At 41.2% G+C, this 26,881-nt stretch overlaps 1 protein-coding gene across 1 annotated transcript in view; it reads right to left on the minus strand.

Annotated features, from left to right (window-relative positions):
* Positions 1–26,881, minus strand: part of itsn2 (intersectin 2) — a 40,411-nt gene that overhangs the window by 1,492 nt on the left and 12,038 nt on the right. Inside the window, exons 3-36 of the mRNA XM_022765457.1 lie at positions 26,548–26,640; positions 26,358–26,421; positions 25,788–25,963; positions 25,201–25,422; positions 23,274–23,367; positions 21,257–21,399; positions 20,937–21,000; positions 19,601–19,738; positions 19,415–19,521; positions 19,060–19,322; positions 18,826–18,975; positions 18,592–18,732; positions 18,379–18,466; positions 18,144–18,283; positions 16,847–16,927; positions 15,846–15,985; positions 15,223–15,646; positions 14,122–14,291; positions 13,865–13,925; positions 12,483–12,709; positions 12,351–12,391; positions 12,043–12,209; positions 11,779–11,812; positions 11,536–11,657; positions 10,211–10,307; positions 8,966–9,157; positions 5,905–6,026; positions 5,653–5,759; positions 5,154–5,337; positions 4,890–4,988; positions 4,598–4,765; positions 4,174–4,386; positions 3,812–3,933; positions 3,638–3,720 (exon numbers count right to left, since the gene is read on the minus strand). Coding sequence (XP_022621178.1) covers positions 3,638–3,720; positions 3,812–3,933; positions 4,174–4,386; positions 4,598–4,765; positions 4,890–4,988; positions 5,154–5,337; positions 5,653–5,759; positions 5,905–6,026; positions 8,966–9,157; positions 10,211–10,307; positions 11,536–11,657; positions 11,779–11,812; positions 12,043–12,209; positions 12,351–12,391; positions 12,483–12,709; positions 13,865–13,925; positions 14,122–14,291; positions 15,223–15,646; positions 15,846–15,985; positions 16,847–16,927; positions 18,144–18,283; positions 18,379–18,466; positions 18,592–18,732; positions 18,826–18,975; positions 19,060–19,322; positions 19,415–19,521; positions 19,601–19,738; positions 20,937–21,000; positions 21,257–21,399; positions 23,274–23,367; positions 25,201–25,422; positions 25,788–25,963; positions 26,358–26,421; positions 26,548–26,640 — 4,737 coding nt within the window. The remainder of the gene's footprint in view (positions 1–3,637; positions 3,721–3,811; positions 3,934–4,173; positions 4,387–4,597; positions 4,766–4,889; positions 4,989–5,153; positions 5,338–5,652; positions 5,760–5,904; positions 6,027–8,965; positions 9,158–10,210; positions 10,308–11,535; positions 11,658–11,778; positions 11,813–12,042; positions 12,210–12,350; positions 12,392–12,482; positions 12,710–13,864; positions 13,926–14,121; positions 14,292–15,222; positions 15,647–15,845; positions 15,986–16,846; positions 16,928–18,143; positions 18,284–18,378; positions 18,467–18,591; positions 18,733–18,825; positions 18,976–19,059; positions 19,323–19,414; positions 19,522–19,600; positions 19,739–20,936; positions 21,001–21,256; positions 21,400–23,273; positions 23,368–25,200; positions 25,423–25,787; positions 25,964–26,357; positions 26,422–26,547; positions 26,641–26,881) is intronic.

Below are 26,881 nucleotides of genomic sequence, written 5' to 3' on the forward strand. Positions count from 1 at the left end.
TCACCATACCAGTGCAACAACAAGGTGTTGCTAAATGTAATGGTAATGATTGTAGGAGAAATTAATTAGGTTGTGGGGGGGGGGGGGTTGCATCTTGTATTGCAATTTAAAAAAAATAAAAAATTGCAGATATAGGTTCTCCTGTAATATAGTTGTTGAGTTTGATTAACACAGAACTAATTTAACCATTTTACTAAATAACAAGAGACAAATATAAAGAATTCGAATAAGTTGTATTCTAATGTAAACTCCATCACAATATAGTTCACTGAAATACATTTTCAACTATCGGCATGCCCAGTGCAACAGTGCATGTTAGTAGAGGACATACAGCAATTTTTCAAAATTATGGCTAATACAACAAAGTATAATATTGACCAAATTTTAGAATAAAGAGATACTAGAAAAGGCAAACTTGAATGTAATTAGACAATTTTTAGAATACATTTCACTTTTGTAAAAACATTTGTCTGTTGTATGTGATACAAGTTAATTGTGAAGTGATTTTGTTTCAAAAAATCAATCCAGAATGTAAATAAATATATATAAATATGGGGTGAGTAAATAAAACACAAAAAACTTATCTAGTAATCCTCTCCTTCCCCCTAATGAATTTTTATACCAGCGTCCCTATTCATTTTTACCACAGCTAGTGGTGGTATATTGTCCACACATTGTATTGCAGCTACATCAGTTTTGTTTCAACACTCAAAGCCTCTTTGTGTGTTCTCAGCTCTATGTCTAATGCTTCTGTGTTTGTTTTAGCCTCGTTCCTGAACCGAGTGGTGTATCGGTCGCTTGCTGGTGAACTGTCACTGAAAGCTCAGAGCCTCAAGCCTGGTAAGCCTAATGGTGAGCCTCTGCTGATGGTAATAAGACTGTCCAGCGTTCCATTTCGTAAAGGAAATACTAATACACGTGTATTGATATAAAGTATATGACTAGTTCCATTTGAAAAAACCCTTCATTATTTCTCCTCCAGTAAAAGTAACCCGTACTGTAAGCTGACCATAGGGGTGCCTCAGTTGCCTACACCTCCCGCCCATCAGCCGCCGACACTCTAACCCCAAGTGGAACTTCTCAAACTCCCAGATTCTCTTAGTCAAATAGGACCTCTCTACCAGACGGTACCTGTTGATATCACTGTGTTCGAGAAAAGACCAGTTCTCACCAGATAGGATCAGATGGAAAAAAGAGATGCTTACTCCACATAATGGAGTTAATAAAGCTTTTTGTGGCAGTTTGTCCCGTCAGTTACAAATCAATGCGAACAGGACATAATCCTGACTGGATGCGAGGTTCTGATGATTCGCTTTGTTGTTTTTGTTGTTCTCTCTTTCTGTTCTGACGTGACTGTGTGTTTTCAGATATGAAAGCCCATGAAGCTGTTTTGTAAACATTGTCTCTAAAAAAACTAAGTCCTCTGCAGTTTTACTAAAAATGACTGTTTTTCTGCCTCTCCGATTTCCTGGGTCGCGACCGAAGTTCCTGTGGCAACCATCAAGGAAAGAGATGGAAAGCAAAGTGCTGCAAACCCGACGCCTACATTACTAATGGAAGTCCGCAACTGGACGAGTTTTGGGTGAAAACTAGACCTACAGCTTTATGAAACCCGCAAATGAGGACAACGCACACACCCAAACACTCCCTCAGCACAAATTCATTCTATAGTAATGAGACAGTTTTTCACAGTAAGCAAGAAACATTTTTCAAGATAGCCCTAAAAGGTTTCCTGTTTGCTAGAGTGCAGAGAAGAGAATGCAATGAAAAACCCATTCTGCTACTCGTTCTGCCCTGCAGCCATCGAGAACGTGACCTCAAAAAGAAAAGGAAGTTGAGACGAGAAACTGGGTTGAAATATCCTAGAATAGTAAGTTTAATTTGTGAAGACAAGGGAATTCTTGCTACAAATCAAAATCAAAAAAATGTGAACAGAATTGCCCAATACTTTAAATTGCCATGCCTTAAAATGTAACAGGAATTTTCCTAATGGTTACGAAATGCAATATTTTTATATCGATAGTACAATATTTTATAAGATACTATTTCACGTCTTAGTGGATGGAATACAGGCCTGTTCCTACATTGTTTCACATACCCTATATACACTTCACCCTGCCCTTTGTTGACACCACCACTGTAACATGTAATGTCAAGGTTACTTGACATCCTTTGCGTTAACCAAGTATGCCAATTAAATCTTTGAAAATTTGGCGTTGATAAAAAAGGAACATACAGTAAACATTTTCTTTGTTGTGGCGTAATGGATTTTACTACTTTCTCAACACATTGTTTGTTGACCAGAGTCCACCTGACACTTTCACTAGTAGGTTACCTGGGGAAAACTGAAAGTAGTTAAAAGCGAAATTGAAGGTGAAGATTGTGATGCTTTAAAACAAAGATTGTTAATTGAACGTAAGAAAAGGAACGTGAAGTTGCTGGTAAAACTTCCCACTTTTGTTGGGAAGAAACAAGCAGAAGCTGGTGCCTGAATGGCACCTTTCCCCCATCTGTTGGTGGGCAGTTGCGACTATGTGGTATTGGTTAATCGAATCTAAGCCCTGGATGAACACCTTTACGTTACTCCGTTCTCAGCACACAACACTTATTTACTGTAATCTTAACCTGAATTGTGTTGTCCGTTTGCATAATCCCTTACAGTGTTATAGAAAAACATGGTTAATAAATAAAACTAATTTCGTTTATGCGCGTAATATATGTACCCTGCTGAACTTCCCTTCTTTCAGCCTCATCCACCACACTGGAGTTTTTTTTCCGGAATGAAGTGATGAGGCCCTTGTGAAGGTTGTGCTTGGCCTGAGGTGTCCACGGGAACTCACTGAGAGAGGACGCGATCATTTGATAGGTAGCTCTTCTTTTGCTTGTCTCCTGTGTATTTAACCATCCTAAGATAGAACAAGAAACCAATGTTATATAATTTGAAAGCAGTCATAAAAAAACCATCAACAAAGTCTTGTCTAAAAGATTTTAAAACTAAATTAGGATTTACAATGATTTTGGGTTTGACTGGATTAATTGGGATGATTATATCATTGGCTAAAACTACTGTTTTAGCGCATTTTAGCCTTAAAAATTGCTACAAGGTAATTAACACAGTAGCCACAGAGTGGAGGAATGATCCACTAATGTTCTCGTAGTGCAGCGCGAATATAATCGTTTGCGCTAAACCACTAGCTAACTATATAAGCCCACGCATAAGTTATTATATACATACCAGGACACAAGTAAGGTCAAACCCCTGAGTGTTTTGAATTGCTCAAGTGCCTTTAAATGCCTCATGATACAACTTGAATACGTTGATAGAGAAGATTTTTGGAAGTAACATAGCTTTGCTTAATTCCCCCAAATTTTAATGATGAAAATGCCACTAGCATATCTGCAGTGCTTCAATAACTTTTTTTTTTTTTTTTTTTTTTTTTTACTAATCATTAAGGCAACAATCGATGTAATTAAATTTGGGTGTGAATGTGGACATTATGTTCATGTATCCTGTTTCACTGCATTCCAAGCTTTTGTTTACTGGTGCTAATGGAGATCAACTGCTCTGTGAGGACACTAGGTGAACACACTGGGTTCACTTAGTAGTTTCACTTAGTTGAACAGTGACTGTGTTTACCTTGGTAAGCCTTCTCTCTCTTTTTCTTCTCAGTTTCTATGAAATGTTCAGATGCTGCCTTGATTTTCTGGACCCATGTTGTCCTACAAAAAAACAATAAACTTGTGAAAATTCCAGACAGGCTAATTTGTTCTTTGCTGAAATTCATGCAAATGCCCGTGTGTGCCCGTGTACCTCTCGTTCAAGGTCTCAGTTTTGAGTGTGTAGACGCGATCGATGTGCGAGACATGGAAGAGTGGCTCGTCACTGGATGGGTCGGGAGGCATTTTCACCAAAACCTCATTTAGAAAAAGTGGCTGAAGAAGAAATAAAAGTGATGATTGAAGGACATACACGCTGATGTCCAGAAAAGGAAAAATAATTAGGGGATACTCTTTAGATAATTATTACTGAAATGAAAAAGAAGAAATTAAACATTTCAAATTGTTATAAGCAGATGTTACCTATAAATAATTAAACCAACACAAGTAGCACTTTAACACCATGATTCATATTATATTCCTTTGTCCAAGAAGAGTGTCTAGCCTCTCGCTTACCGTTTTGTACATCTTCAGCTGTATGTTGGTCTTGGGGCTGAATAGCTTGTCTGGTCCTGAGGAGGAGAAGGGTTTGGCGCCGTGTGTGAGGAGGAGGAAATCATTGAAGAGGAAAGCCCACAGCTCCCTGCTGCTTTTGGTTTTGTACAGCCGACCGCTGTGCAGCAGCTTGCGAGGCCCGAGGCAGTTAGTCAGTGAATTGAAGACCAAGTGCTGAAAGTGAGACGGGGAGACAGTAAAGCATAACTGAGGCGAGATGTGGGAAAGGAAGCAAGTACAATAAAGTTGGTTTAGTGAAAAATGCTTCCTGGCTTTGCTGCTGTATGTGTGTATTTAGTTTGGTAACAGACAACATTAATTCTGATGTGAAGCAGAAGTTTAACTACAAAAAGAAAAAAAAAGTATCATATCCGAGTGTGTTTACCTCTATAGGTCCTTCACACTGGACGTGGCTCTGGATCCACTCCAGCCTGTCTGAGTTCTCCTTCTCCCTGACCCCCTCATTGACCTGAGAGCACAGCTCCTCAGCTCGCTCCAGAGCTTCTCTCAGGGGCCCGCGGTCCGCGTGGCCATCTGGGGTGTGCTCCAGGATCTGACCAACAGGAAGATAAAAGGAGACAGATAGAGAGAGATATTAATACAGACAAAGATTATCAGGAAGAAGTGGTGGGTGGGGAATATTATAATTAGACAAATAGAGAGTATTTTCCACGTACATTCTTGATGAGCAGGGGGTACCGTGTGATCCTCTGCATGGGCTTGAGGAGGAAGCTGGACAGTGGCATTCCTTTACAGCGGTAGTTTGTGGCGATCTTCTGCTCAAGAGGATGCAAACAAGTGAGAGAGATACAGATACATATTTTATTGCTTCTTACAGAACCATGTACTATAAGCCCTCTCTGTTTTGTCCCTTTGTTTTTTTTTTTTATTTTTTTATGTCAGTCCCATTTCATGATTCCACAAGATCCACAACTTTGTACCTTGAGGAAGTCTTTAAAGTCGGGCTGGTTGTGGGTTTTGCTCTGCAGCAGGGCAGCGGCGTTGAGCTGACAGGAGCAGAAGCGGATGTAGGGCTGCAAGTGTGCGAGCTCCGACGCCAACAGGTCTCCTATCAGCTGAACCGGCATGTTCTCTCCTCCTGTCTTTTTCCGGACACGCAGGGCCCTGGGACACAGATGATGATGATGTGAAACACTTAAAAGATTTTTGTTATATCTTCAGGCGTCTGTACTAAGCCAGGCATGGAAGTGTCAAGTCTTGCATCTCTGACTCCCAGCTCATGTAGACAGGTGTGTGTGTGTGTGTGTGTGTGAATGTGTATATGTGAACACTGGCTGAACTGTCTAAATGAATTTGAATAGATCAAGAGTAAATCTGCAGACTTCATAGTTGCAGGAAGCAGAAAAGATTAAAGACATTAAACAGAATCCTTAAAGGTGGTGTGTGGGTGTGTGTGTGTGTGTGTGTGTGTTTTCCTACTTGAGAAGTTTGGTGTTACACATAATCAGCTCCCTCCAGTTAACAAAGATCACTGCCATCTCAGCTTCTGTTAGACGGCCTGACTCAGACATGGGTTTGTAGAAAACCTGAGATGCATAAACATACACAAACAAGTAGAGACAGAAACGAACAGAAACAAGATCAGTGTTTCAAATTCCAGAGAGAAGCTGACAATTTGTAAATATCCCAGAATGTTTGGGTGTGTGTGTGTGTGTGTGTGTGTGTCTGTACCTCTAGTACCAGCTCCAGGTCCTCCACATAGGTCTCCTCAGTCTGGATGAGCTCATGGATATAACCCTGTCTCTTCCTCTCCTGAGGGGTCATGGTGTCCAGCGTCATCAGGTCGGCACACCCTATAGTGCACACACACATGCCCATGCAAACAAACATACATGCAGGCAGGCATGCATCCATGCACAAACACACCAGTAGCATGTGCGAGGCAAACACACATACAACTTTTCTGTCAATCACTCACATGGAGAAAATCCGATAAGCACTATTGTAGAAAACACTACAGACATCAGCATGTTAAAATCTCCCTTTATTATCAGTTCTATGATATTTTATTTACATTTAATGCACAAACAAGAGTGAGGCACATTGTACTTGCAGTACAAGAACTTAAGGAACATACCAGGCAATGCTTACACTAACAACACTGCTACCGAGGACTCTGGATTAAAGAAAAATGAAGCACCTTTCATGGTGAAGCGCTCACTCCAAATGATTGCATAGGTGTAAATTAATAAAGTAGCTAATGCTTGAGTGAAAGAGCAGTGGAAGACTTTGTTGGTAGTTCAAGTCTTTGAGGTTCAAACTTGGCAAAGGTTGGATGTAAATGTCAGCTGTGTCGTTTTCTCTGAATCTACTCTCAACGGATGGTATGCTAATATCTTGTGTTTTTTTGCTGGTGATATCACAGTTCAGTACAGGATGAGTCTCGATGTTAAATACTTGGAAGCATTAATAAATGGAAGAGTGCATAAGAAGTGATAATAATAACATAATTGGTTAGTTTTAATTAAAGCAATGTGTTAGCAAGCAGCAATCAAGGTTACTGGTGATTTAAGCAACAGTGAGTCTTCACATTGGTCCATTTTAACAAGGTTTAAAGTTGTTAGTGCAAGAATGAGTGACCCTGTTAAAAAACTCTCATACTGATTCATAGCCTTGATTTAGAAAACTAAATGACTTCAGTCTGATGCCATTTACATATTATTTTCATTATACTGTGTAACCAAACTCTTATGGTTGATATTTCCATTAATCTTTAGCAAAACTACACTTTCCATGCTATTGTATCAGAGGGACAAAAGCCTCTACAACTCATGTCTAGCTGCCTCTGCCTCGCTCCCTTGGTTAATTAGTTAATTAAAGAAACATCAAGGGAAACACAGGAGAGGAGAGAGCGAGGGGGGTAAGGGCGAGAAATTAATGCCTAATAGGAAAAGACAGAAGAGGAAATTTAAAGAAGAGCAGGTAAAAGAAGCAAAAAAAAAGGGGGATAAAAAAAAAGAAAAAAAGAAGAGGGGCACAGAACACCACAGTCCTAAACGAGTGAGATAGAAAGCGCAGAGCTGGGCTGTTCTTGCTGGCGGCTGGGCTTCCTGTTGCGACAGGGCAATTCGGATTGGCTCAGACAGAAGGGGTGAGGAAGAGGAGGAAGAGGAGGAGGAAGAGGTAGAGGAGGAGGAAGAGGAGAGAGGAAAGCCAGCATTACTGTCCTACAGAGGAAAGAAAAAAACAGAGATGAAGTGGAGGAGCGGGAGGGGGAGATGAGTGAGATGAAGGAGAGACGGAGAGACAGCAGACATTAATATAGTTTTAATATTAATGCTGGACTCTTACATGCAGGTGCATTAATAATGCATTTCTGGAAATGTAAATGTTATTGCTAGTCGTATCAGCTGGAGCATGATCATAATTTCTTACATTGCATTTCTGTAAAGAAGCGCAGACCTCGTGTACTGGGGTGTGTATAAGTCAGAACGTGTTCATCAGATTTCAGATTTCATTGCATTTAGTGTCTGTGGCTTTAACAAATTTACACTAATTAAACGTCCACCGTGTTCACTCTTATTAACAGAGATCCACTGCAGTGAGGGGAACATGCAAGCTATGAATACTAATTCAAATACAAACCTCCTGCTTCAAAAGGGCCTTTTTTTTCATTTCTGACCAGCTATGTGCGAATCAGCAGTGAATATACATGAGTGAAACCACACCGATCCCGACAGTGAAGTGATCACTGTATTGTATGCATTGTATTTCCCAGTGAAAATGAAGCTTCAATTTCCAGAAATGTGACTGATTAGGAAAAGAAAATGAGCCAGTTTTGTTGATCCAATGATTTGTTGGCAAGGTTTGTTAAAAAGAATAGTTAGCCATTTGGGGAAATGCCTCTATTCACTTTCTTGCTGAGAGTTAGATGAGAAGATTGATGCCACTGTCTATTGGTCTGTTAAATATGCAGCTACAGCTAGGAGGTGGTTATATGGCGGTTAACTTAGCATAAAGACTGGAAACAAGTGAAAACAGCTAGCATTGTTAGCTAGCCTCGTTACTTTTTTTTCAGATTTTTATTTTACTTTTTACCTTCAGACGGAGCCATGCTAACACTTTCCCACTGGTTTACACTAAGCTAAGCTAAGCTAAGCTAAGCTAAGCTAACTGCCCGCTAGCTGCAGCTTCATATTCAAGACAAAGCACTATGAGTGGTATCGATCTTCTCATCTAACTCTTGGCAATTCCCAAAATGTCAAACTGTTCCTTTAAATGATCTGAACTCTCTTAAACTTAAAAGGCCTAATCCATTATGTTTGCTCTAATTGGAAATTTTACATTTAACTTTATTCTTATGAATTTAACATGTGAGAGGCTGTTTATTTCAATAATTATTACACTAAACAATATGTCGAGGATTGAGCCTTTTAAGTGCAATGACTATGTTCACCAGTGTTCCCTCAGTGATTGACACAAACCAACTATTTTACGCTTACCGTCAGTCTCTCCATGCTCTGACATGGACAAGGAATCTACTGTACCTGAAGTGAGCCAAGTCAACCAATGAGATTTTTCAGCAGGATGATAGAAGTCTGTTTTCTACAGCTGATAAACATGTTTTATCAGTTTCCATTTGTGCCCACAGTGTTATTCCTCCCCCAGCACTCCCACAATAATTCCAAATGAAGTGTTTGAATTATTGATTTTCTCTCAAGTGGTATGACAGAAAAACAGGGTCTGTCTGAGGAAAAGTTAAAGCAGAAAACAAAACCGAAAGTTTACTCACATTGCTGGCTGGGGTCTGACTCTGTTGTCATCTTGACATAATTGGTGGGCAGCAGGCCTGTGACTCCATTGGCTTCTCCTTTCCACCAGTCAGGGTTTGTCTTGTCCAGGATGTTGATCAGCTGACCCTTGGAGAAGCTCAGTTCATCCCGATTGGCAGCAGTGTAGTCGTACATCGCGATAACTTGGCACACTGAGGGATCAGGGCCACAAAAGGTGTGTTATTAAAGGCTGTGGAATCTTATTTTCTCAATCAGCCTTTTTAAATTATGAGTAATAGGGTTCTTGGTTTTTTCACATGAGAGACTTATGTTTTTCTTCATCATTTTCTTCCACCAGATCTGGATTATTATCTGGATCTGCACCAAACTGTAGAAATTCAAAGATCTAAACACCATAAATACGTCTGATTTTTAACATCAAGATCCAGACATTTTTTCCTGACAGATTGACAAAAAAGTGTTGAAAAAATGCCCCATCTCACAATGTTGAGGAAAGTGATAAAAAATTCCTGGATCCGCCGCTTTAACCAGATTAAAGGATTTTTCCCTGGTCAATACCCCCCTCCCTCTACCAAGTTTGATGCAAATTGGTTGGGTCATTTTTGCATAATCCTGCCACCAACCACCAAACCAACATACCATCAAACTAACAGACACGGGTGAAAATATACCCTCCTCGTGGGAGGTAATACATAATAACAACTAAGACGTTTTTTAAAAACTTTAACTGTTTCTGTTCAGCCATGAATATTCAATGTTACAAATAAATACTTTAGATGTGAAGCCTAGTTTCAGGGGCTTTAAGAAGTGAGTGTTGATCAATAGGAAGTTTCACTGTAGGCAGAACTGAATTAAAATTTCAAGACTTTTCTTTTATGGTTTTCTGGGATTATAAAATCTTGTTAGGAGTGTGTCTACTGATATTTGTTAACTCATCAAAGTTAATCACTTACGGATACATGACACTAATTTAATAGCATTTGCACCTCTCTTGTTTCATGCATGAATTCATGTTTCATGTAATTATGTAATTTAAAAACGTGGAACATGGAATCACAACCACAGTGATTGGCAGGATTGTCAGGTCAATCGTAGCCTAGAAAGATGAATGTGATTCTGAATTTTCACTTGGTTATGTATTACAGTAACCCAGCAATCCAAATAAAAAATGTGGAGAAAAACTAGACGGATCGTGCTCGCTCATCACAAACAGGACATCGTGTTCAGAGTGTGTCAGCCATCACCTGGCAGAGGAGAGGGAGAGGACTTGCTGCTGGAGGGACCCAGGAGCTTGACGTGAGAGGAATGAAACCAGCCCCTCTGCCGCTTCTTACCCCGAGCCTGGAGGGAAAAGGGCGCGTGAGAGTAAATCAATCTCCTGCCAGTTCGCGCCTGAATTCTAAGTCGAGAGATGAATTGATGAATCGATTTTTTCGGGCACAGAGCTGAACCTTAAAAAATCTTAGCAGTGCAAACAACAATTTATACTGAACCATGATGGATCATTAGAGGAAATATATGTTCACGGCCTTCATAGATCCAGCTAAAGTTTAGCCTCAAGTTTGTGGAATGACCAAAGGATTTCTGTTCAACGTCTCTTCCTACTTGACCAAGCTTCAAAAAATATATAGCTTAGCATATTCATTACTGAGGACAATGTACAATTTGTCAAAACTGTGGTGTCATTGAACAAAGCTGTTTAACAGCGCTGTTCACCCTTGCTGTTAACGTGGCCCAGCTCTCTCATTACTGTACATTCAAGAAGAGCTGTAACCAGAGCTACAGCTGCAGCCTCAGCACAAAACAAGCTCTAAGGATTGACCTCGCACTTCTGTAGACATATGACCTATAGACACCTCTGTTATTACTCCTGTAACCTCCTGTAACCTCTCACCAGCTCCTCATTGATCTGACAAGTCAGCAGATACAAACACATTGACAGTATCAGCTGTGATCAGCTTCTTCACTTAAATGCTTTTACTTTCTATGTACTTCTAACTCATAGGTTAAACCTAAACAGGCGAACAAGCAACGATGGCTTCAAATAGCAATTATATTCCATTATCAATTAAATAAATAATTTGGTCTATAAAATGTGAGACATTTTCTCAAACCTAAAGATGACGTCTTCAGATGATGGGTTTTGTCTGAATGTATCTAAACATATAAGCAAGTATTGAAATAGTATTTTCTGCCTAACGTATCAATTCATCAGCTAGTAGTTTCAGGTCTAATGGCAAAAACATTTTCATGACAATTCACATCATTTTTGTCACATAATTCTGGATGTTACATTCAGTTTCCTACACAGAGACAGAAAGGGCCTGAGAAAGGGAAAGTGGATATTTAAGTATTTTCCTAAGGTGATTTCAGAGAACTGCTGCGTGACGGATTAACCATACAGTGCCCCAAAACACGGTTGACCTTTGAGCCAAGGCAAAAACTTTGTTACTGAAATGTTAAAGGTTTAGCAGTTAACATTATTCTTTTATTTTTGCTTCTAAAGAAAAAAAAAAAAAAAAAAGACTGCTGTAATTACACTAGAGCCCCCAAGGCTTCAGTGACTTACCTGCAGTTCCCCGAGCCACCAGCCGGTGGAGTTCTTGGCCAGGACCACGATCAGTTGCCCTGGAGACAGATGCAGCTGATGCATCGTCGGGGTGACGGTGGTGGTGACTGCCTGGGCAATCTCTGTTAACCAAACAGAGAGAGTCAACGATGGATTTAGATCTGGTAGATGCGGAGAGAATCACAGTTAATCAGCAGTTTCGGTCTTCGTGCATGTGTGTGAGGTGTATGTGCTTGTTCTCACCAGGCTTCTTGGCTGGAGCTCCAGGTCTTGACACCTAAATTAGTGAAGTGGTCGTAAAGCACACGTTTAACAACTGAGTAACTGTTTTGTACAACAGAGTGTCAAATAACTGTAAATTCTCATCACAGTTTTCCAATATCCTTCTTTTGTTTTACTAATAAAAAAATAAAAAATACAAAACATTATCATGCAGTCAATTAGCTGACTAATCTTTACACCTCTGTTTAATTTACAATAATTAAACAAAGACACCAGTTCTCTCACCTCTGGCTCAACAGGTCGGACATAGTTGGAGGGGAACACCCCTGTCTGGTCCCCGATACATCCTCGCCACCACTCTCCTTCTCTCTCCGTCACCATGACAACATCCCCCTCCACAAATGTCAGGTCCCCCATCTCTGGGCTCTCATACGTGTACAAGGCCACGTACTCTGATTAGGATTAAATACGAGGAACGTATAAATTAGTGTGTGACTGAAGCCGTCACTGAGACCGCTGTAAAATGACTCACAGCTCATTATGATTAAATACACAGAATAGACCTTTATTTCTTACAGATAAATTAAACTTACCCTCTAGCTGAACAGAGTCGGATGTGTCAAAGGCATCCACACTACAACGGGAACAACACACAGTTAAGTCTTACATTCAACTACAATTTTACATCAAAGAGAATGTGTCTGTTCTCATGTGTGTATTCGTACTCTGTACTGCCACCTGTCTCCAAAGTGACATAGCTTTTGGGGAACCATCCCTGCGTCCCGTTGAGCTGTCCCAACCACCACTCGTCCCTCTGCTGCAGCACGCTGATGATGTCACCCTGTGAGAAGCTCAGCAGCACAGTGATTGCGTCACCGGAGGAGAGGTTGAGGTGAGTTTCTGAGGTGGCTGACCACGAGGAGACGGCACGAGCCAGCAGAGAGACCGAGGACTGAGGAGTGAGATGAGAGGAGCAGCGAGGCTTCAGCATCAGTTACAATTAAACAATTCATTTCTAGAATCAGTTACATATTTATAGATCAACTTGGAATATCGCTATAACTTCACCTGACTCTTTTAGACCACGAGACGTAACCTACAAATGGCAGACCTACTAACACTGATGTCATCAATGGGGAGCGAGAGATCTGTAAATGTCTGTGTGACCCGCAGAGAGAGAGAGAGAAACTCCCAGTGGAGAAGGACTATAAATACACAGCCATGCTGCTGTTGAAGTGTTTGTGTTCGTGTCTTCAGCACTGTGTGTACCCCAGCCAGACCTAGTTCCTTGGCCGCCAAAGCCAGTTTATAGCCCAGATATAGTACGAAGGCAGAGATCACCACACTAACAGGAAATCCAGCAAAGGTCAGGAATCTGACTTACAAAATAGCAAATTACAAGCCAACTGCCGGTTTTTAAACCCAAACTCCAGATTATCTGGAAACTAATGAAATTATTTATGATCATTTTCCAGCAGCAGATGTGAAATGACAGAAGGGATGTATGTAAAATAAATGGTAGTATGATACAACTTAACCAGGCTAGCTCCGAGGTCTTTCAGTTGGTCTGTCGACCACTTTAGCCCAGACAGAAATATCTTAACAACTATTGGATGGACTGCCCTGAAATTTGTTACACACATTCATGTCCCCCTCATCTTTTTAATGACTTTTCTTTTTTTTAAAATCTAAATTAACTTTTTACTTCATCCAGTACTTTGGTTTGTGACCAGATACATGCATCAACCTTGTTGTACTTTGTGTTTGGTGCTAATTAGCCAACTTTAGCTTTCTAACACACTCAGTTAAGATGGTAGACTTGGTTTATAGCTGCTGCACATTAGCATATTGTAAGCATTTACGTCAAGTCTACTGTGCCTGTAGACTCTCTTGTTGTCTTTTAATGTGATGTCTGATGACAGATTATATATAGAAACCCTAAGAACAAATGACTCCCATGTTGCTCCTGAATAAAACGTGGTTTCTTCCTGACACAGCAACAAGACAAGCAACGAGAGGTTTTGATTTTGCTGCTGAGGTAGGTCACAGAAAAGTTTCTGTCCATTAAAAACATTTTAGAGAGAACTTCACCGGCTTTCCTCCGTACCTGAGAAGCGTCTGATTGGACAGGAGCAGTGTTATCGCCTGTTGCCTCCCCATCTGGGACTCTGGGAAACAGGAGGTACAAAGCGTGAGGGAAGGAGAAAGCAGAAGAATAAAAACAACCGAACAGTAGTTTGGCATAAATTACAATGCCCAAGGTGACTATTACAGACTAGCAGTCAGTGAAAACGCTCAAAACTGTTCTAGCTTTAGTGCTGAGACACTGAAACATCAGACAGAGAAGGTCTTTGAGACTGTTACCCTATGATAAGTGGTGGTGGTGGACAGGACGTTTTTCCAGGCGAAGTAGAGGCAGTCTCAGTGGTGGACAGCGTGGGACATTTCTCTGCGTAACTCTGGGGGAACCAGCCCCTGTTTCCGCGGTAACTCCCGCACAACCAGCCAGGTTCACCGACAGTGTGTTCATCCACCTGCATCATGGAAAACACTGTTTAATCGCACTCAATCACATGTAACAAAGTGATGATGATAAACATGGTGTTTCCCCACTGCAGTCGTCCTTTGGACCAATCAGGAACACTTACTATTACACAGCAACAACACACAATCACAGTGGTCCAGTGGGCTGTGAACAGTCCTGGGTGCATGCATTTTGAGACAAACCACTGGTTTTCCTGGCTGTGATCGCTGCACAATGACATTTTGCACTTTACACACCATCTGCTTGCAGCACTGTTGTTTTTTTATTCAGGGCAGATTTGACAACATTTTGTTTTCACTTGACCTTGTTTGTTCCTGTCCTGTTGCTGTGTTGTGGACCTTTGCCAGCCCACACCTTCCCACTGCTTGACTGAGCTGGGCTGGCAGCTGAGGGCGGTCTATCAGGCTACTCATTAGTGCGCTCATTGAGGAAACACAGTGATAAACTAGTGATAGTCTGGGTTATCTTCATGTGAGATGACAAATTCTATATTTATTGTGCTGTTGTGATCAACATATTAATTTACATAATAATAAATAATGAGTAGATTTTGACTAAAATATCCAATATTTAGTTATTAACTTCATTTTTCTTCTACTTACATCTAACTATCTAATGTAAAATTGTCTTTATGTTATGTTGGGAACAGTTCCCACAAATCTTCCATTGGACATGTGTATGGATCATTTTCAATCTGTATCTAAAAAGTTGGCGTAGTAAAAGAGGTTAAATCAAAAAACTGAACGAGGATTATCAAAAACAAGAATTCTGGGGAATACTTTGAAAAGAAAACGCTGAAATATTTATGTGACAAAAATACAGCTAAAACAGCCCACCTCTGTATCTACGGGTAAATGTGTGAATCTGTGAGTCAGACATCTGCAGTGTGTGTGTTTACAGTACGAGTGTGTGTCTCGTACCTCTATGGGACAGTCTGCGTCTATACTCAGCTCATCTGCGTTGCGGGCAACAAACGAGTACAGGGCTTTATACATGGTCAGCTTGAATGATCGCTCAGCCACCAATACCGGGTGCTGTCCTCCTCTTTCCAGCTCCTCTTTCCTCCTCCTCTCCTCCTCCTCCTCTTTCCGTTTCCTCCTCTCTTCTTCCTCCTCCTTTTTCCTCTTCTCCTCCTCCTCCTCCTCCCTTCGTCTTCTCTCCTCTTCCTGTGCTTTCTCCTGGGCTGCTCGGAGGCAGTTCTGCGCCTCCCTCTCCTCCTCCTCCCTCTGTCTGGCCCTCTGCTCCTCCAGGAGCCTCCTCTGCCGGGCCTCTTCCTCTTCCTTCTCCCGCTTCTCCTGTTCCCTCCGCTCTTGCTCTCTCCTCTCTTGCTCTAGCTTTTCCTGTCTGTGGGAAGTAAATTTGACTTTTTAAAATCTTCTCAAGCATAAAACAGTGACAGAGAGAACATGCGTTTTATTGGAAATGAAGTTCACCGCAAAAATCTGCAGAAACAAAAGCAGATTCAATTCATGGATCATGCAGAATAATCTGCTGCATGCACCAAACACAGATGAATATAAGTCACATGTTTTCTCACGCTCACCTTGCTGCCTCTTCTTCCTCCCTCCTCCTCCTCTCTCTCTCCTCCTCCCTGCGTCTCTGCAGCTCCCTCAGTTTCTCCTCTTTGACTCGGTACAGGTCGTCCAGGACAGCCTGCTGCCTCACCTGCTTCTCCCTCAGCTCCTGATGCAGTCGCCGCATATCCAATACATCACAGGGGAATAAAGACACAAGCATCAACCAGCAGAACAACTGTCATAATCAGTCACAACAACTGAATGCTGGCTTTAATTCTGCTCCAACCACAAAGCAGCTATTTGAAGTTGATGTACAGTAGTGTATATAGACTTTATACTCAATCCATAGAGGGTAGTACATGATATATCATATGTGGTGGTTTAAAAAGTATTTGATCCAACAGTAAAAATAGCCTATAATCATTCCAAATAAAACTGATGTAAAAAAAAAAAAAAAAAAAAAAAAAAAAAAAGAACAAAAACTTGCAGAACTTCACAGAAACATGCAGATATGTGTTCATACACTGATCAGCCACAACTTTAAAACAGGTAACTGTGGAAAAATAAGTTTTAAATCACATTATTCTACAGATATAACCCGATCAGCCACAACATTAAAACCAGTTACCTGTTTTAATGTTGTGGCTGATTGGTGTTGTATATAAGCTGAGATCATTTTTTTCTCTTTCTAACGCTGTGTGTGTGTGTTTTACCCTCAGGGTGCATCCTGTTTACACAGAAAACACAGGCTAGAACAAATCCCACGGAGAGAAACAACAACAAGAATAAAAAAAGGAAGATGTACAAAAGCAGAGCTCCGTTTAAGAATGAGTCCAAAGACAAAAAAGGCAAAGATGAGCGAACAGGTTGAATCATCACAGGATGAAAACGAAACAAAGATTGGAAAATTGTGGTGTAAGGAGAAAGCAAGAGGTGAGTGAAAAAAATAAATAAAATAAGGAGGGGTGATGAAAAGGATTACGTAGTGGGAGGTGAAGAGAGGGAGACATAGAGGAAGAAGGATAACCTTGATGAGAAGGAAGAGCTGGCTGAGGCAGGCCAGCAGAGACAGAAGGCCCCGCAGGACACAGTCATCCATATCCCCAAGCTATGAAAGAAGCACACAGTGTGATGACGGAGGGAGGGAAAGGGGGGTGGACAGAGGAAGAGGCATCACAAGAAAAAGGAATTAATGCACAAGCAGAGAAAAGAAGGTTGGAAAGGAATAAGAAAAACACCCAGTAAGCAGGAAGCAGAGGAAACAGAGAGGGAGGAGAGAAAGACAAGGGTTAAAAGCTTTAAAAAGCAGTTAAGAAATAAAAACAGTTGAACCGGGGAAAAGAGAAAGAGCAATGCTGCAATTATTAGTTTCAGATTGATGACAGATTGTGAGCGAGCATGACATCATTCTTCACAGGCCAGCAAATGTGTGCATCCGAGCCTCCAGTGTGTGAGCAATAATGGTTGGGTATCAGTGTTTTCTTTGCCAGAGGGGTGAAACTCTAGAGTTACTGTGACCAGTTGAACAAGATTTCAGAGCGGCACTTTAAAACTCCCTGTTTTTGTTCTACTTCAATAAAGCCTGCACTGAGGCAGAGAGAAAAAAAAAAAAAACTCGCCACAAATCAGCTTCTGAAAAATATTAATGTCAAGGCTTCACCATACCAAAGTTTACACCATCACAGTGTAACTTGTGAGGAAGTTTTAGCTCTTTAATTACAAACTCTGAATACTCACCATTTTTTGAATGCAAGCTAGAACATTTTTAGATGCTTCTGAAATGCTTTTATTTTCTTAAAGTTCCCGGCAGCCATTTGTTTGCATCGTTTTTTTATATGAAAATCTCTGAAAACTTCCTTATGTTGTGTAATGTCAATGTAAACTTGACTTACTGATGGATTTATAACCAAAGCAAGTTTCAAGACTCTGCTTCTTGATTTTCATACCGTATGGAAATTAATGGAAACCAAATGAATTTAAATAGGGTGTTAGGGAAGTGTTTGACAGTTGTCTTTGCATATCACAATTCACTTCCACTCAGGCCCTTCATTATATTCAAAATCTACTCTCTACCTTCCAACAAGTGACCAAGATACTGAACCTAAACTTCTTCAAAGCTACAAAAGTGTTCCCTAAAGATTCATGGGGGACATCACAGACACTACATCCAAGTCACACTGCAATCTGTGTAGTGGCCTGACCTGGCTCGTCCTGGATGAATGTGGGTTATGTTAAATTCAAATGGTCTAAACTCCCTTGAGATTGAGGCTAAAAATGTCATCACCATCCTCCATATCCTGAACTGTTCTGTGCTGATCACTGACCTTAAGCTCCTTGTTGTACTGCTCCATCTGTGCCAGTTTGTCTGTCGTTTCCCTCTCCAGAATGTCAAGCTGGTCCTTCAGCCTCCGGCAGTTCACGCCTTTCTCCGTCACGCTCGTGGTCAGGGAGGTCAAAGCCGCTGCTACAAGCCAAAGGTCAAAGGTCAGAGATAACTGAGAGAATTCAGTGACCGATATTGTGTCTTGTGTGCAGTGCAAGCAGGCATTTGTTACCCACATGACAGTTTGTTGAGGTTGATGTTTCGCAGTTTCTCAGTCAACCTCTGCTGTTCTGGGACCAGCTGCGAGAGTTTCCTCTGCCAGTCCTGTGGACAACACAGAGGTCCACACATACAAAATAGAAAATCAAAATACATTCATGGAAATAATTTGAGTGCAGAAAGGTTGACAGGGCAGAGGTAAAAAAAAAAAACCAAACATCTCCTTTAACCTCAAACTGAAGCTGCAGCGTGTTGATCTCCGTGATGCGTGCGTCCCTCTTCTGATTGATGAGGTCCACCTCTGCCTTCTGAATCCGCCTCTTGCTCTGGGCGTCACGGAGACGGTCTGAGATCTGCTTGTGCTTGTTGCCCTGGAAACCAGATGATAACGATGTGTACCCATACCTTCGTTAACACTGGATATTGGTAAGTGTGCACATGTGTGATGTGTAACGTGGTCTCACCACAGCCTCCAGCTCCAACTCTAGACTTTTCTTTTTGGCCCTGAGTCTAGAGATTTCTTCCTGCTCCCCCTCTCTCCTCCTTCCCAGCTCCTCCCTCTTCCCTCGCTCCCACTCCTCCCTCCGCTGGCGCTCCATCTCCTGCTTCGCCGCCTTTAGGTATACAGAAACATGGTCACCAGATATGACAATATAGATATTTAACATTTCACAGATGAGGCTACCTCTACCACTCACCTCCTTCCTCTCCTGCTCCCTCAGCCTCTCCTCCTCCCTCAGTCTCTCCATCTCTCTCTGCCTCTCCACGCGCCTCTCCTCCTCCAGCCTCCTCCGATTCTCCTGCTCCCTGGCCTCCCTCTCCCTTCGTTCCTGAGCGTCCCTCTCCTCCTTCTCTCTCCTCTCCCTCTCTTTCCTCTGCTCCTCCTCCAGAGCCAGTCGTCGCTTTTCCAGCTCGGCGCTGCCTCGTGCAAAATTCTCCTTCAGCTTGTCCTCAAAGGACACTAAGAAGAGGAGGGAGAGAGGGGTATGACACAGGGGAAGATGAGAGACCCACAAACATAACAAAACATACAGTGTGCAGAGTTTATCATACCACTGCTCTTGGTCTTTTGTGCAGGTTCTGTCTCTATTGCGTCTATTAAACAGGGAGTTATATAGGGTCCCGTTCCATTAACAAGCTCACTGGACTTGATTCCTCCTCTGAAACAAGAAAAAGGAATGTATGTGGTTGTATTTCATTCATGAATTCAGTAAATGTGTCAATCTGTGTGTGTGTTACCTGAGAGAGGGAGGTACCAGGTCTTGAGGCAGTGTGAGTGGTAAGGGCCGACCAGTTTTGGCCATGTCCACCAGGTGCATGGCCAGAATGAACTCATCAGCTCGTAGCTGACCGTCCTTATCCACATCTGCCAGGGTCCTACGTACACATAACATAGTGAGTCACAGAGTAAAGCAATGAAGCTGAAATCTGTACCTCGTTTTGGTGAGAATACTATAATACTTATAGCAGTATCATTGGGTTTTTGGTCTCTTGGTAGCAGCCAAGCAGGCTGTAAACATCGACAAATTATCACCCCATAACAATTGTTATGGGGAACAAGTTGGCAAACAGTTGCTTAGTTACACTTAATGCAGACACAGAACAACATTAGCATTTAACTAGAGTCATGTTACTGACCCCCCCCCCCCCCCCCCCCCCACAAATATATATACAGAATAATGTGTAATATCAATCCTCTTCTTAGCTCTGTTTTGTCTGTTTTTACCAACTTCGAAGTGAAGTATCTCTCCTTAGCAGCTAAATGCTTTATATATTCACTAGCTAGTTGCTAACTTTGTCTCTTGTTTGGTGCTGAGCAGGCACTGTACTGACAGTTTATTAAAGCTGGCTGCTGTGGCTTACAAAGCTGATGTGCATGCAGAGACTTAAATCAGAAAGAGTATGGGCTGTGAAACCTAAACAATGAGCTGAAAGACAGGAAAACGCTGTAGAGAGCTCAGGGCAAACTCATAAACTGGTGATGATCTTCTACGTGTTTGTCATTATAAGTGACCACTTTCACATTACACATAGTCATTTGATCCATGGCTAATATAAAATATTTGATTAGTGCAGCTTAAAGTTATTTTCTTCGTCTTATGCTGTTAGATGTTACAACTGGAACATTTATAATGATAATACATCCTGTCTATGCACTGCTACTCAGTCTAATTGCCTTGGGGTAGTAGTCTGATACCTTTCCAGCTCACAATTAAAATCTGTTTAAACTAGAGCCGCTGCACAGGAAGTGTCAATAATTCTATCACAAAATCTGCATTCCCATGTTACTCTCTGTCTTTTAGTGTTTAATTTCATCATTCAAGCAAATAACACTGCATTAAATAGGTTATCCACGTGGAGCCATAAATCATGGCAATAATTTCCACATAAGGTGAAGAATCAAAAATATTTTTTTCATGTCCAGACACCACGCATGTACATGTGCTGCCTATCTGCTGATCAGTAGATGCTGTCATGAACTTACAAAAGGCACTGACAGGCTGACGAGTGTTTACAAGTTGGATCTTACATACATACAGACACGCACACACATGCACACACGCATTATACTCACCAGATGGTAGCTAGCTGAGTCTGGGTGAGGTTTGATGCCAACAGCGCATTTCGAACCTGAGGTCCTAGAAGGTAAAAATTACATCAGAAACAACAGCAGAGTGATTTCTCACGCCCTCTGATGTGGATGTGTTTGTGCGTGTCTGCCCGCCAAGTTCCGTCGAGTGGGGTTGAGAGCAATCGCAAGAGTACGTGACCCAGTGAGTCCTCCGTCAAACTTCGACAAGACCACTCATGAGCAGCCAAGCGGCCCTGTTTATTTAGGTTGGTGTGTGTGTGTGTGTGTGTGTGTGTGTGTGTGTGTGTGTGTGTGTGACGCACCTGACAAGTAGCCACTCATGAGCTTGTCTAGCGTGTTAAACTGCTGACGGTACTTCAGTCTGGAGGCCTGTGGAACGGCCCAGTCACTTGCACCCGTCTTCGGAGAGTTACTGGCCAACGACGTGGTGGATGAAGAATTTGAACTAGGAACAAAAGAAAAGAGAGACATGTCAGGATATCACTTAAAGGGAAATTACACTATAATATTATGTGGTCAGTGTTCCCTTACTCCCTTGTATTCCAGCCTAGATGTAAAACCACTAATTGCTCAGAGACTCCCCGGTGTTTTTTCTCAGCTCTTAATTAGCTGTAGAGGAAGGTAGTGCAAGCGACCACGTAGACAATGACTCTCTGAAACAAGACAGCACTGTGCTCTCAGGCTGTGCTAATCAACCATTCTGTTTTTATTATAAACAATGCCTCTGCATGAATAGCAAAAGGACAGGGTAGGTCGATGATGTTAATTTAGGAAAAATGTACTTTTCCTTAGTCATTATAGCTGGTTGGAAACTTGCAACACCCCTCTGAAATAAGAGAAGAGGTTCCAGGGAGACAATGGGAGATGGAGTGCAGGATTCTCCCTCTGCCTAAGGGCTTTTTTTGTGTGGGGGTATATTCATACGAGTGTGTGGTTGTGAACACTGGTGCCACATAATACAAAACTCATATTAAAACTTGTTATGTGTCTGGAAACAAAAAAAGGCCAGAACAATGTGTCTAGCATGATATTAGAGGGTGATCTGGGTAGCTGCTGGATCAACCAGTATTTACTTCCTGCTACCCTTATTGAGACTTGACTCACCACCTACGCCTGAGGTCAGGACTTTTTGTACGAATCACTGGGCCATTCAAAACAATGAAATAAGATATTACTCCTATCCTTTTCCCAAACCACACAAAACACCATGAGAAGGATATGGGACATTAGATACTACTGTTGAATCTGGCTGTCAGTGCACAAAATCTCATCTTTGTTTACTCCTCATTACGTCCCACCAGTGTAACTATTTCAGATAGAGATCAAGTGTTTCATCCAAAAAAAGAAATCAAAGTTTGACTGGCACAGATTTAAAACTACAAACCCTTCCGGTCGCTATCTCACATTCCCACTCCCCTTTAAGATATACATTCAATGGCTGATAACATTTGTGACATTATTAGCATTTAATGTGGTAAATCCCATTGGTATCAGGTTATTAGAGCAGTACATATCTCATTAAGTCCACTGTCTATAACCTGTTCCTTTGTTTTACAGACTCAGCTAAAACACAAACAATTTTTCTTACATTATAAAAAGATGAAGAGTATACGGTAACGCTAGCAGCTCTGTGAGGCTGTACATACAGTAGGTGCTGCATTGAGCTGCACAGCTTTAAGCTAAGCACTAACATTAGTATGTTAATATGACAATCCAATCTGTTGAGATAAAATAGTCTGGACCGAAGTGGTAGACCACATAGATGGAAACCTCACAATTATAGTGACCTCTTCCCATAGGAATGCCATTTGATTCCTGTTCCCGTCTAATGTTTGTGACTCTAAACAAGCCAACTTCCTACTGTTGCCAACTAGAACATCAGATTTCAAAATGCCCTTCCTGTTCTCCCCGCTATCTAAGTGTTTCATCTGTCGCATTCTCATCCTGAACCCTTCCCTGCAAAAACTCTCTCTCTCGAAAAAAGAAGCTTTTTTAGGAGCACTGAACTAATGGGCTGGCTTGACTGTGTGTGACTTGTGTTTTTAACAAGCGTAAAAATCACTGCATAATAAATGGCAGATCTTTGAAAAAGTACTAAAACTTACTTGGAAATGACATACTTGATTTTAAATTTATTTTTCAACCACACTCTGATGTGTGGAGGATAAGTGGACTTGCAAATGGCTGCTGATTAATCCTGAAATGTGGACCCTAATTTAGGCATTAAATTAGCATCATTATCTTTACAGGCTATCGAAAGGAGCTAATGCAGTTAATTTGTGCAGTATGCATATTTCTACAATCTGGATCTCATCTCACCTGCTGGATCCAAGGTCCAGGAGAGAGTTGGCTTTTGACATGCCAGTGGTTGGAGAGAACGCCATAGGCGAAGAGAAGCCAGAGAGAGGGAGCCCTGAAAAACAGTTGGAGGCAGTTATTTAATAGTAAAATTTCATTCTGACAAATTCAAGGAAATATGAGAAAATTGGTGAATGCTTATGTGCAAATATATACAGAGTGTGCATATGTTTTCTAATGCAATCAACTCTGACATACTGTGGACATGCAGAGTGCAGTTGCCCTTGAGTGTGTGAATATCTAATCTTATCTCCTCATACTTTACAGTCACAGCACACAGAGCTCCAGCAGCAAGGTTATTGACATCTGGCTAAAAACAAAGCGATCGCAGTTATCTGCAACCTTGCGCCAAAGAGGATTAGTCTCGAGAGCTGTAGCACTGATATATTTTCATAAACAGATAGCCGTAGATAACAATAGAGGGAACAGCAAACAATAGAAACAAAAAATTACACTCACTCTCATTAGATCATGCTCATTTCACAGCCAAAAATTGTACTTGAACAGAGAGAGATTAATAAGAGAGCAGCCAAGGAAGAGATGGAGGAGGTGAGAGATGAAGAGAACAGAGTGAGATAAAAGAGAAATCCAAAAGAAAAAATTAAAACGAGCATGTATATATTACATATGCGCACCTGCACCTGGCTTCACTGAATCTTTTTATGTAACAGGTACAGTAACCGCAGTAAAAACTGTGGTAACTCATCTCCTTGGTGATGAAAAGCAGCTCTTTACTGCATACAGCAACATACACACATATACAGATACGTCCTCAGTGCAATGCTTAAGACCTCAGGGAGCAGATAGATAAGGTGCAGCCCTTTGATGTTGGGTATGTGATCCATACTACATTACTGCACCACTCGAGCTCAGGACCTGAATCACTGACCCTGATACACTAAATATTACACTGTGTTGCACTAGCTACATGTAAATCCATTCCTAAGATTGTTTGTAAAGTTCTTAAGACATTATCTATTAGGTAGTTTCAAATTAGTGATTTTCTAAGTCAGTTGCTCCATTAAAGCTTTAGAAATGTCTCAGCTAGCAAAGAGTTTAGTAATGTCATATGATGTCATTGCTAGGAAACATCTGTCGAAAACAAGCTGTCAAAATGCCAAAAATAACAATTTTAACTGCCAATACTTTCCAAATTTAGGTATTACTTGTGTTTTATTTATACATGTATACATGGAGAAATGTTTGTGTTTAAAGTTGGTTTAGAATTAGAGAGAAATATCCAGCTATGCCAAACTAATAGGCACTGTTTAATCATTTACCTTCTAGTTTAATGCTTTGTAATTTAAGGTACATTGTGTTATTTTTGTGAAATGTAATTTAAAATCTCTCCAGATAACATCCTTATTTAAAACCATTTTGATCAAGTGTCAGGTCAAATATATTGCCATATTTCACATTTCTCTCTTTCCTCTAAAGTTAGCTGACGTAGCTAAAGTTAGCTTTGTCAGTCAGTTCATTTTAAGTAGATTTACATGAGTAAATTTACACAAGTGCACTAAAACACGTTTATTCTTCTCATTTTACAGACGACCTGAATCTGTGTTCCAAAGTCATGATAGTGGCTTTCTCTGCATGCGCACAAATTAATATTATTCCCATTCAGCACAAGGCTATCCGTGCTACTCAGTGCTTTTTCCACACTCTTTTGCACTTAATCTCGCAGTGACATGTGTCCATGAAACACCCATGTTACGTGAAATGACAGTTCATTTAATTGAATGGCTCTGGAAAATGACCCAACATCCTCAGTGTATGTTCACCTTCTTGACCAGGGTCAAGTTTGAATGAACTGGTGCTAATCCACTAGTCAATATCTATTTTTATTTGTCTAGCGAGCAAATTAGAATGGTTCTACTGCAGAACCAACCTGCATTGTTGGGAACAAGCGGTGGGGTGAGGAGGTTGACATTGCCGTTGGGGAGTCCAGAGTTTCCCAGGGAGGTGATGAGGGGCAGAGTCATTGGCGTTGGCACCAGGGTTTGCACAGAGGGCATGGGGGGGTTAGCTGGCATGGGTGTTAGGATGGACATGGCTGACATAGCTGACATGGATGACAGACCAACTGACAGGTTTGGCATAGAACCCATTCCTATAAGGAGGAAATACACAGGTGAACATGATGAATTAAAGAGACAGACTGATGTGAAAGTTCAATTTAAAAATGGGTTTCTTTCTTTTTTTTCTTTTTTTTTTAATGAAAATCCTGCTGAAATTACAGTGTATCAACTGAGTTAAAAAGTGTCATTTGGGTCAATAAAGGACTTCTTCTATTTCTTTTACAGATACATAACTATCCCATTTTGAAATCAAAAGCTTCAAATGTATTTCTGCTTTTTCCTTTGCCACTGATAAAATACTATTAGAGAAAGGTTATGTTCCAAGGGACAGAGTGAAAAGGTATTTTTGAAGCTGTAATGTGGTTATAGTCTTATAAAAAAAAAAAAGAAATTTTACCAAAACGTGCTGATGAAGGGATGGTTGGAGCCAAATTGGAGACAGGAGGCTGCTTCATGACGACTGGCAGGGCAGAGGGCAAATTCCGCCCCTGTAGCTTGAGTTTAATGAGCTTCATAGCTATGGAGAACTCCAGTCTGTCCATCTTCCCATCGCTGTCTATGTCAGCTAGGTTCCTACAGGGGAGGCAGAGAGAGAGTCGTAAAACATTATATCCTAGTTTTTTTTTCTTTGAGACAATAGAAACACAGAGAGTTACACAGGGGACAAAATTCAGGTGGGACTGAATTCCAGTGGCGTTGTTCACACAAACACCACAACATACACAATGTCTGTTGTAATTACAGTACACACACACACTCCCCCCCCTCACACACTATCACACACACACACTATCACACAGTTTACTGGGTGGGACAGATTGTGAAGGAAGTAGACACTCAAGAGGAAGTTCAAACAAACTAAGACCGAAAACAAAGATCGGACTCACTGACCCACATGCTTTGGATTAATGATTAATTTTGCATTTGTTAGGATGAAGTTTCACTAAGTTGTTTAATTGATACTTACCAGATCTCAGCCAGGACAGAGGGGGGCAGGCCAGACTGGAGGAAGAATTTCCTTGCTTGTTCTCCTGCAGATGGACAAAGTTCACGGGGGTTCAGAGAGACAGGCATTTCATACAGATGGCACCCTGGTGACACTACAAGATGTTATTCATAAACAAGCATTTAGTCTGTTTGTTATGACAACAGCCTACCTGAGACATAGCCGAGGATGGGGGTGAGGGTGTCAAACTGCTTGTCGTGTTTCCCCCTCTCCTCTGGAGTGATGGCCCACACACTGGCTCCACCTGGAAAAAAACCAAGAGAAAAGCCAGACGTTTGAAGGGCTTTAAATTTACAATCAAACAGGACTGTGCCTCTGATCTTTTTTTTTTTATTTTATTTTATTTTTTTTTAATGAATATCACACTCCCATTTCCCTCCCCGTGTTTCCTGTCTCTGTCTGTACTTTCAACTATTAAAAGCAAGAAACTGCCCAAAAAATAATCTTTTAAAAAAATGGAGGGAGCAAAAGGTTACATGAGCATG

The sequence above is a fragment of the Seriola dumerili genome, unplaced genomic scaffold (assembly GCF_002260705.1).
Source record: "Seriola dumerili isolate Sdu_G_001 unplaced genomic scaffold, Sdu_1.0 BDQW01000025.1, whole genome shotgun sequence".
NCBI lineage: Eukaryota > Metazoa > Chordata > Actinopteri > Carangiformes > Carangidae > Seriola > Seriola dumerili.